Below are 12,324 nucleotides of genomic sequence, written 5' to 3' on the forward strand. Positions count from 1 at the left end.
GAGATTATTTGTAATATCAGTTAGAAATTTACAAGAGTTAGTTCTGAATCGCAAGTCAATAACTTAAATTTTTTTGTTATTAATATATACATGAATCACTTGAAAAATCTACTAAATATACTGAAAATTATTTGTAATGTCAATTAAAAATTTATGAGAGTTAGTTGTAAATTGCAAACATATCACTTATATTTTTTTTTGCTATCGCTTGAGAAATTAATAAAAAGATAGTTGGGAATATTTATAGAATTAGTTTGAAATTTATTAAAATATATTATGAATTTTAAGTCAATCAATAAAAAATAATTTATTTCAAACAAAGACAATTGTTTATTATTGAGATTTTGAAAATTGATATATGGAATTTTAACTATCATTTTCCCTTCATTCTTTTTCGGGAGTAACGGTTTACAATTTAATTTAAATAATAATATATAGGATATAACTAAATGGAAGGCTGGAAAGCTCTCTCTCTCTAAAACCCTTAGGTTTTGCCACCATCTTATCGTCATCTTTATTCTACTTCTCAGTTGTGGCTGTCATAGCTACTGTGCTTTCTTCTATTATTTTCAATTTTGTGGCACTTTTTTTGTTTGTGTTTAATTTTCAATTTTAGGGTATTGGTCTTTCATCTAAGATGAATCTACTTAGTTGTTCTATATCTCATTTGGCTTTCTATCATAAACACTATCTTTTTATGTATGTTCATGACAATTATAGGCTTCATGCTTCTAAGCTTCAAGCTTTATTTGATCTATACTGGAAGTTACGTGACCCAACATATTGGTTCTTACTTTTTTTTTATTTTTACTTCCTTTTGGATGTTGCTTTCATTTTGCATCAAGGAACTTGGCTCTTACAAGGCTATACTCTCTCTATTTTAGCTTGGATTGAGCATCAATTGCTTTCTAAGATTTCTTTTGCATCTTTTAATGTGTAGGTTCATTTGATTGGGTTACCTATAGAGTTTCATACCAAATCTACTATAGTTTTTATTGGCAAGTTACTTAGCAACTTTCAATGTTTTGATTGCCACAGTATCTATTCAAACAAGGGCCTTCATTTCAAACTTTCATTTTTTAATTTTCTTAACTTTTCTAATGGTCTTATGTTTAAGCTTTTTGATGATAATGTGGTAGATATTTCCATTCAACTAGAATATGTCAGATGGTTTTGTTCCAATTGTTATGGCTTTGGGCATACTTCTCTTTCTTACAATCAACCATATGTATTACACCCTCTCTTGCAAGTTCAATATGTTGTTTGTTCTAAGTCAGTGAATGTTGATTTTGATAGGAAGATGTATCACTTGAGTCATGGTTTTCATGGCATCACTCTTCAAGTCATCTCCACTGCTTCAACTTGTCATGTCCAATCTCATTCTCTATCGTGTTGCTTTATTCAAGTCGATAGATGCTTAAGACGTGGCGATTTGCATGCTGAAGATGTATTTTAGTCCTTCACTCATGCCACGTGTGCCACAAATAAAAGGAAATATTGTGAATTACTTAATGGGTTTTAAGAGACTATATATATGACCTACGAAGCTTTCTAATTTTGACTACCAACATGGCTCTAAAAAAGTACTCAGAAGATATAAAATTTAGAGAGAGCCTTGCTTCATTAAGGTTCGACAGTTCTATGGTGTACCCAAAAGTTATGGTTTCTTTGATCCCAACTGTCACTACAAAAAAATAGCTGATTAGCAATGGAAAATTCTGTCATTAATCAGTGAAAATCCTATTGTTAAATGAATTAGCAACGAAATACTTTTATCAGTAAAAACACCTTCACTAATTTATTAGCGATGAAATTTGCATTCCATCACTAATTAGCGATGGAATTGCATTTCGTCGCTAATTTTCAACGGAATAGTGATGAAAATTTTTCATTACTAAATAAGGATAAAGTTATTCTAACTTTATGATGGTCGCTAATTTGTCACTAAATTTTTAATAAGCTTATTCCATTGTAAATTTATTAAGTAGACCAAAATATCATTGCCACATCACCCGGTGGACCAATGCCACTCACTACCACCTAGTTAATCAGTGGACCAATGCTGCCTTACTCCTATGTCACCACCACATCCTAATCATCTAGTGGACTAGTGCCACCTCATGCCACATCACTGACACATCATTTATCACTATCATGTCAAATATTATTACCTTTAATTGTGCCTTGGTTAGGTTCGAACTTGCAACCTCGTGCTCCCATATGTCTTTGTATCTACCTTGCTGCCAGTTGAGCAAAAAAAAAATTTCAATCTTAATTGATAAATTAAATATATAATAGTTAAGCACAAACACACATATTAATAAATATATCATTTAAATTATTATTAAATAAAGTATTTAAATTTACTTATTTTTTTAGCATTATATTTATTTATTAATATGGAAAAATTAATTTATATATAATAATTATTTTTATTATATTTTATCTAAAAAAATTATTTCTGATAATAAATTTAATAATAAATTGAAAGATATTTTATTATCATTATATATTATATTATAATTTGTATCTATATAATATATAATATTTTAAATTTTTATTTTATAATTATTTTTTATTTTTATTTTTAAATAAGAATAATTAAGTATACAATTTAAATTATTATTAATATTTAATAATATATAAATAATTTAAAATAATAAATTATTTTAAATTATATTTTTTAAATTATTTATTTATAGCATAATAATAAATTATATATAAACATATATTATAAATAATAAAATTTAAATTAAAAATAACTTGTGATGGAATTAGTGATAGAATTATGATAAAAACTTTGTGACAGAATTTTCTGTTGCAAATTCTGTCACTAAATTGAAATAAGATACTCTAACTATTAGCGATGAAATTTTCCATCGGTAAATTATTTCTGACAGATCAGCAACGAAATAATGATAAAATTTTAGCGACAGAACATTCTGTCACTAAATTAGTGATGGATTAATGATGAAAATTTATTCCATTACTAATCTACTGTTTTTTTTTTTTTTTGTAGTGTATAAGGCCAATGGATATATGAGAATTTTCATGCAGATTAATGATAATGATGGAAGACATACGAAAATTTCTCACTTGCTGGATAATGGTTTTGCTCAATTATGCATACATAATGTTTCTAGTTCTCCAACTTCCATACTATCAGATCATGATGCATTTCTGAATGTTGGTTTTCTATCTGTAGCTGAAAGCACATTAATTGGACAGGTCGGCATGCACACTTGCAAATGCAAATTTGCTCTGTTTTTTTGAAGACAAAACAAAGCATTTTTTGCAACATGGGTTTGGCCGAGTTTTGACCAAAAAACTTCACAAATATGGATGATTTATGGTGGACCTTCATGAGAAGCAGCATTGTGAAGGTCCATTATCGGGCGCTGCTGATATTTGATATAATCCAACCTTATCTGTCGTCTACTCATATTTTCAGTTTCCTTTACGTGTGTTTTTCTCAAGTTCATATCATGCATGCTATCTGGGACTTTTCATGCAGGATGCCAAATTTTCCAAAGCTTTGGCTTTGGAGCTTCAATTCCTACGAGAGATTTTCCAAGTTTCTGTTCTCCAATAACTATAGAGATCAAGCTTCTTATCGGTTTGTGTGCTTCATTCAACCAATTGGTAGACCTTTTTTTGGAAGGTTATTGATCCACTTCAACCTTTCTTGCAGTGTTCAGGATTTCATCTCATGGGTTTCTAGTCTCTGTTGTTTTTTCTTTTTATTTTAGTTATTACTGGATTGTACAAATAGGCCCTTTAGATTATAGTATGAGGGTTTTTTTAATCTTGTATTAGTTTTTTTTTCTTATATTAATATATTGACTTATTATAAAATAATAATAAATAGCAATTTACAATTCAACATTTTTCACTTCACCGACTTTCAATTATTATTACGGAAATTGAAAATGATATAAAAAGCATAAAATCTTTCATAACTATGATTGCATTATAGAATAAAAAATAAATAAATGAGTGATCGCCCTTTCCCATTCTCAACCCTTTGTAAGTTATTTAGATATACACCTGGAATCAATTCTGAATTAAAAATCATCATTTTTGAAAATCCTATTCAAATTCTTCGATTTTCCTAAATTTAACTTGCCTTGTGAAATTCTGTTTGGCATAAGTTGTTATTTTTTCTATTTGAAAATCAATTCTCAAATTTCCTCCCATTTTACATATTAATAATTGATACCGAAAATTTATTCAAACATATTCAATTATTAAAATAAATTTCAGAAAATGTCATCCAATAATTATCATGTTTTGTTAATATTTTTTATAACAAATGTTATGTAAATAGGGTTTTCATAATTAATTTTTTTCAATTAAAATTTAAACGTACCCCCTCATGCTAGCAATCTTTTAATTTTGGCCATGCCCTCCCTGTGGCCAATTTTTTTTTTATTGTACATTTTTATTTTAAACTTTTTTTTTGAGAAATGTTGGACACTTTATATTTATAAGTGAGATAATTTTTTCAAGGAGTAAAAAACTTTATTTGTTAGTCAGCTATTAACTTTGGCTTTTTGGCCGACATAGCATGTGTGTGGAGCTGCTACGTAGTGATAGATAAGACTTTAACTATATCATTCAGTACTAATTTATCCTTTAACTTCTTTTTTAAGAGTGTTGGATAACCTAAAATTTTATTAAAATAAATTTTAATAAATGTTGCTAAAATAATTAATATTTTCATATTTAATAATTTAAGTATTATTATTTATAAATATTCATCCAAAATTTATAAATTATTTTTTAAATATTAACTGGTAAAACTAGTTTTTTTATAAATTTATAGATGGCTTATAATTTTTTAAATATCGATCATATTTTTAATATTGATTAAATTTTTTAAATTTTTAGATCATTCTCTATAATTTATTTTTTGTTAACTAATGATTTTTTTCTAAAATATTATCCTACCTAAATTTAATACTCTTTGTATATTGCAATGTCATGTGTAAAATAAGAAACATGGTAAATTAAGACCAACATGTTAACAAAAATACTTATTTGAAAGATATCACTTGTCCCATTAATGTGCTACAGTAAAGTTTACTTAACAAGAGAATGACAAAAAAATGAGGGGAAAAACTACCTCCATTAATTTGAAGGTTTATTCCCTTCATTTTTAAATGCAAAGTTACAAATATTAAAATATTAAATTGGGTGATGCAATATTTTAAAAGAAGACCATTAATTAATAAAAAAATTATAGAGAAGGATTTAAAAAATTTAATCAATATTAAAAATATGATCAATATATATGAAAATTATAAGTTATCTATAAATTTTTAAAAAACTAGCTTGAACCGCTAATATTTAAAAAATAAATTATAAATAAATATTTACAAATATTAATATTTAAATTATTAATTTTTATTTTAACAAAACTTCAGAATATCCAGTGCTAAAAGACATGGTCAGAGTTCTACTTGTCATTACATGTGAGCCTCACATACATGTCATGTAATGTCCTACTAACATTACAGACTAATACTCAATATGCTTAGTTAAAAATTTCAAAAGCTTGGGATCCGAATTTAATATTATTTGCAAAATCATTTCAAATATGCTAAATCTCATATTTAATTACAACAGAAGTAATAAAATCATCTATATAAAGCAGGGGAAGAGAATAGAGGCAAAACGACAGTTTTAAATTGAGCTGAACCATATGCCACAGCATAAGGCACATGCACTATGACATGTGATAGAGTCGAGAGTTTTGGCACTGTGACATGCGTTACGACGCACATGATAGAATTTTACTGTTATGACAATTTGCAAATGCAAACTTTTGACATGTGCCATTTTCACATTCGATATCCGATTGAAGTGGTTCAAGCGTCTACATGAAGTTTATTTCAAAATCTATCTAATAACATTAGTTTTGTTTTAATCCAATATTTTGTTTGAATATAGGATACTTGAGTGCAAAATAATCATTTTAAGTTAATTTTTCTCACTCGAGTACTTCAATTTTTAACCACGTGTTATTGGCCATTTTTTAGGCCTTGACTACTTTCAAAAAGACATTTAACACCTAATTAACTAGTCATACATACAATACAATTTCACAAATATATACCAAATTGGACTTGAGAGGGTCCCACTCTCCGCTCCGCCAGGGACACTTGGGAGATAAATTCTGAGAAGAGGGATGGCGAGTAATACTCATAGTGAGAGAAAGAGACAACTCTATTATACTAATAAATAATAAAAGATCACATTAAATAATTAATAGGGAGCATAAACAAACTTATCTTATCATTTACTTAGTTTGGTGCTATCAATATTGCATTCTTTGAACAAGTTGCGTAATTGGGTTGAAAGCGGGCCTTCTTCACTCACAAACTCCTATTTAGCTCATTCCAAAGACAAACATAGGACCTCTATTAGCTAGTTATATATGGCTCCATCTTTAGTGAAAATTCTTTCCTCTTTTCGTGATTTTTTACTCTTTATTCAGCCAAGGTAAATTAATTATTTTAGTTGTGGAATTATTCACGAGCAAGAGATTTCAGCATAAATTCTCTAATTTATGGGATCTAATTGTATTTAAGTTATTTATGTGAAAACTCATTGTAATTTTCCCATAAAACTTCATCCAATCTTAACAAAGTAATCAAATCTATCCACTTATAAATAAATCTGTTATTGATGTCCACATGTAATTTTTCAAGAAATAAAAATATACGCACGGTGTTTGGTTGTTTGCTTTTTTTTTTTTTAACCTGGAATTACTTTCCTAAATGTTTCTTCTTTGCATGTGATGCCAACTTCTTCAATTTTTCTTTTTCACCGGGCACTATTGTGTCCATTTAATTTTTCTGTTTTCTTTTTTTTATTTACTCTTTTTTATCTTGTATCCTTTTTTCATGATAAAGATGCTGTTCTCCTTCGAAAAAAACGAAAACTTGAAAAATGAAAAATCTCAAATAGAATTGGATAAGTACGAAAACAATATCCCCTGATATCCTACCCATTTCTGTTTCAAATCACAGCCCTTTGCTGTTACTCACCAAGGCATCGACGCCCACTGACTTCCACAAGGCCCACAATCAAAGAGGTTGTAGCTATGATAGGTCGCATGTGATCTCATCCTCCAAAACCCCTCACTCTATAAGAGGCGAGATATTTTTTTTCCTCCTCCCTCAGTTCTTCGGCTTTAAGCCTAAACCCTAGCCGCTTCCATTCAAAGTTTATGCATCAAATCCGTCGCTTCCTTTTCTGAGGTAAACCCGTTCTTCTATCCTCAATCTCGTAAACGTCTCTGGTTTCTTGAACGATTTCATGTGTTTGTAAGCACATGTTTCTTCGGTGCTTCCTCTGAATTCCTCTGTTCTTTCTGATTTGTTTTATCGTTGTTTGACGTTATTACGGTTAATTATTTCTTTGTTAAGCCTGTCCGGGCTTAATGGGTTTTCATTTATACATAGGTGATTTTGTTTAATAAATTTGAAGAGTGTTTAGTGTTTAGTGGTTATTGGTTGGTATGTTTTCGCGCTTGTTCACTCGTTTCTCTGCGAGTTTTTGGTTGCGTCGGATCTGAAGTCCGAGATTCAATTATCTTCTTGATTCGACGCTGAAAAGTTTTCATCGATGGTTGTTTACGCATTTATGCTTTTGCCTGACATGTTTCTGGCTTGTGTGCGACTGGGTTAGCTTCAATGAGGGAGGGGTGGAATATTCTCATTGTGTTCTAGTGTTTTTGTTGCGAAAATTACTTTGTGTAACTAGGCTGTATATATCTTTAGTTGGTCATTCAAACTTTGTCGTTGTATTTTTTTAATCTCTATTGCTTATTTTGCTCAACTGTAAATGGTGACTGTGACTAGCTTAATAGTGCTTTGAGTTTGTTCTGTATGCTAAATTTTATGTTGGCTCTTTCCTGATTTCAGGCCATACACTTAGTTATAATGGCATTGTGTAATAAACTTGGGAGTCTATTAAGGCAGAGTGCCGCACGGAGCGGACATGTACCGGTTGGGTCGATGCTGAATTATGTTCGCTGCATGTCATCCTCTAAGCTTTTCATTGGCGGTATTGACTATTGCCGTAAGCTTCTATTTAGATTGAAGCAGCATATATGGGCGCTAATGTCTTGCAATTTTTTAGGCCTTTCTTATGGAGTTGATGATCAGTCTCTCAGGGATGCATTTACCAGCTTTGGAGATGTGGTAGAGGGTGAGTTAAGTTACTGTGTATATGTTGCGATCGCAATGAAGCGTTGTACATTGAACATGGATTATCTCAGAAGCTCAGAGAAATTTTATAGATTTATTTGTCCTTAACTTTTTGCACAACGCACTTTTGTTGGGGTTGTATGTTCGTACACGGTTATATTGTATCATTTGTTCATCACTTATTTCCCCTTGCCTGAGATCAGCTGTTCTTTGCCGTTTGGCTGTGGTTCTATTAGATAACAAGTCATTTTAGATGTGCTATTAGATGTTTGTTTCATGTGGGAGTATGTTTGCAGGATTATTGATGTAGTATCAAGTAAGGTACTAGCACCTTTAATTTTTTGGGGTATTTCACGTGGCTGTGACTAATCTAGCAGGGGTGGGATCTTCATTTTTCTGAGTTTATGGAAATGTCTTCTGGGGGGCATGTGTAGCTGGTGAGATAAGTGAGTGCTTCATTGTTCTTGGTTATAGTGTAGTAAAAATGGGATGAGCGTTAGTCAAGGTGAATCCCCTTGCCTGTTTGTAAAAGATGACCGCCTTGTCTTGTTATGTTTATGGGCATACTGATATTCTCCTTTCTGCTGCACAGCAAGGGTTATAACTGATAGAGACACTGGAAGGTCAAGAGGGTTTGGATTCGTTAACTTCTCCAGTGACGAATCTGCAAGTTCAGCTCTTTCTGCAATGGATGGGCAGGTTGGTATTTTTGTTTTGTTCTTTGATGTTGAATTTCATTTTACTGGGAAGAAACTCATTGACTGAAGTGGTCTTGGTTCAACAGGAGCTAAATGGAAGAAACATTCGGGTGAGCTATGCAAATGACAGACCACCTAGACCTCGATCCTTTGGTGGCGGCGGCGGATATGGTGGCGGTGGTTATGGTAGGGATGATGGAGGTTTTGGCAATCCATCCTTCTAAATATGCGGCACCTTATGCTGTGCTCCTCGTTTTATTGTGTCAATGTTAGTTCTTGAATTACTTGATTTTAGTCAAGTTCGTGTGACTCGGCAACTGGAGTTATAAAATTTCCTGAAGTTCATATTTATATGCATTTTTTCTGTGAATTCTATTATTCTTCAGGTAATCGATTTTTCAGATAATCGTTGTTTTGAAACTTCTTTAATGTTCTCTCCACATTTGAAATTACGCTAGTAATTCTTGAAGAGCTAGACAAGTCACTATCGCTACTTAGCTTAAAGGACGAGATTTGGGCAGTTGTCTTGAGCCCCATTCGTCGTTTTGTCATTTAAAATTGAAGGCCTACTCACCCAAAAAAAAAAACAAAAAAGGTTGAAGGCGTATTTGTATTTTAAACCAAAATGGCCTTTATAGATTCGTCGAAGCTAGATTTTTGACAATGTTCTCTAGGAAGCCGAAAGTGACGGAGCGAGGAGGAATTTTTTTTAGATCTTTGTTTTAAGATTGAGTGAATGGATTAATACTCCAATTTCTAAGCTTTGAAGGTAGGGGAGGAGAAGTCGGAGACTGTGTTTGGCAACACATTAGAAAGCAAATCATGACACCGGGCAGTCAAAGAAGCAATCCAATGAGATATATATATAGTGTATATAGTGTGTCTGTGTGTTTTTTGAATGAAAATGTGTAGCCATTAATTAAGGGATTACAAAAATGTGAAACAAGCGGAGGTAAATTAAATTCCTTTCGTCATCTATCACTTGACCTTTAGTGGAGAGGGTCTCCATTTTATCCCCTTCAATTCTCACCATTCAAATTATTTTATTAATTTTTTTAAATGATAAAATTAATGAATGGTGGGGATTGAAAAAATAGAGGGAAATGGAGGGGCAAAGAGTGGAAAAAACTCTTTACTTTCACGCAACAAAAGGTTTTAAAGTTTCCAACACAATCCTTTGGGTAGGGTGCCCAGTCGGGCAATAGGCATAGGATTTAGAGAAACTATACATGATCATCTTGGCCAGATGTAATGATGTCTTTAAAAGGGTGCTGATAATCAGATGTAAATTGATAGCTAAACCAGACTCGGTAAAAACTTGCATATTATCTACTCCTTTGCCACAGGAAATTTGAAGGCCACGGCAATTCCCCATAAGCTCAGATTGAGGAGAGTTTCCTATATTTGCTTTGAAGCCTACCACCCAGTTAGCGTTGGTTATATATATATATATATGATGAATATTACAACCTAGGCCATAAAGCTGGACCATAGCCTTAGCTATCTGCCTTGTGTTATCACCTTTTTCCCTTTTCTCCTTTGAACCTCAAATGCCTGACTTTGTAACCTCCGAAAAAAGGCCTAGGGGAACCCTTCCTCAGTATGACTAATGAAATTGCCACATTTGAGTAATAAGAGAATTCTCAGTAGATTCTAACTTCAAGCAGCCTACTTTAGCCGCATCTGGGGTTACTACTAAAATTTCAGTATTCTTGTGAGAATTGAATGAGATCCCTCCAACTTGACTTTCTTGCCTTGTTCGTTGTTTTTTTTTTCCCTCCCTTTTTTTGATATAACGTCTTGCTCGCTCTTTATTTCCACATTCAATTCCATTTGAAATAACGATGGACAACAGAAATAGTGGACAAGTCCACACTTTGTCCTCAAACGACCTCCACGGGGAGATTCAATGAAGAGGGAATCTTTTAAGAGTACATAGAGCTAAACGAACAAGTCCTTGGTACCATTACGCAGACAGGCCCAATAGATTTTTCAGGCTTTCTTTTGTTGGTATGAATGGGCCCACTCTGTGTGTCGGTGAGTGGCCTGAGCTTCTCAAACGGGTCAAACACTGACACATGACATTATCGACACATGCTTGAGAATGACTCTAGTCTCATATTTTTCAAGCTAAGTGAGATCTCATATCACATATTCACACATGCCTTTGTGATGACAAAAAGCTCCAATTTACAGCAAACTCGGCTCGGGGCAACGTGGCAAGTCCCGCCCGGTTTGTCCGCTTGCAGCAACAGCACAAACAAACAGAAAGCCTTCTCATTGTTTAGTGCCAATCAGTGTTCAAAACTTGGGATCAATACATTGTATATGCACCATCCACTCATCTTTCACACTCCTCATCTGATCCACTTGTATGATTCCCTCTCTCTTTGGCCCTCCGTTTCATGCTCCTTTTCCCCATTCTGCCAATGAGCTTGATTGATGTAACTCAACCCAATACAAACATCATTTCTCTTCTTCTTGCCCTGTTTCTGAAACTTTCTGTTATCATGTCTCTCTTATCCAACTTTCTTGACCCTGTCTATTTTGCCATACCAATTAGCTTCTTGATTAATCTCAAAATCTGGCTTCCTTGAGGTTGGGAGTCCTTCAATTAATTGGATCATAACCTCATCTTCCAAGCTCAGTTCTCAACTCAACCTGTGTTTCATTTCCCTTGAGAGAGTGTTCGGTGACCAAAAAAAAAAAAAAAAAAACAAAGAAAGAAAGAAAAAAAGAAAAATCAGGATGCACCGACTTCATATGGAAAAATGCTCTCTTTGGCATACAGTCTAATCACATCGATCTGTAAGCTGTAATTACAATATCAAAAATGTTAACATGATGTAATATATTTTATTTTATATTAATGCTCAAACATTAATATTGATCGTACATTGTACGCGCTTTATTTTCTAGTTTTAAAGCTTTTAATGAAACCTGATAAATGTATATGCAATTTATTTAAAAAGTGTATATTATTGAGAAGTTTTTTGGGACAACATTAAAAAGGTTGACTTTAATTGTAGATCCAACCACTTGCTTCTTCTGTGCTCAGATCTTTCTCAATCTAATAATAAATATTTTCATTCTGAAGAAGGTGAAGTGGGGAGTCTCAACCACGTTCTCCACGTAAACACTGTCAAGTCTATTGTTAAAATATTTGATAATTAATTGGGAAATAATTACTCGATAGTCAACTACTTTGATCCTTGAAATATATGTGAAAATGGAGTTTGAAATTGAAGTGATGCTGAGTTTGTTTGACCAGACAAGGGTTTGCCCTGGAACCTTCCTTTACTTGCGATGTTGCTTAAATATTGCAGTCAAAATTCCAACCTAAATTAGGTACAGCTCTATTTATGCTGTGGTAAGTGGTGTTTCCAATACTTGATGTATATATGTATTAC

General features: G+C 32.3%; 1 protein-coding gene across 1 annotated transcript; it reads left to right on the forward strand.

Annotated features, from left to right (window-relative positions):
* The first annotated feature begins 7,119 nt into the window (after positions 1-7,119).
* LOC129308204 (glycine-rich RNA-binding protein 2, mitochondrial-like) lies at positions 7,120-9,265 on the forward strand. The gene is made up of 5 exons (XM_054949252.1): positions 7,120-7,265; positions 7,932-8,073; positions 8,149-8,217; positions 8,809-8,915; positions 9,001-9,265. Exons 2-5 carry the CDS (start codon positions 7,950-7,952, stop codon positions 9,136-9,138), a joined length of 438 nt encoding a protein of 145 aa, XP_054805227.1. The 5' UTR covers positions 7,120-7,265; positions 7,932-7,949; the 3' UTR covers positions 9,139-9,265.
* Positions 9,266-12,324: the final 3,059 nt, after the last annotated feature.

This window comes from Prosopis cineraria, unplaced genomic scaffold (assembly GCF_029017545.1).
Source record: "Prosopis cineraria cultivar Desert tree isolate PC_DT_omini unplaced genomic scaffold, ASM2901754v1 PC4, whole genome shotgun sequence".
NCBI lineage: Eukaryota > Viridiplantae > Streptophyta > Magnoliopsida > Fabales > Fabaceae > Prosopis > Prosopis cineraria.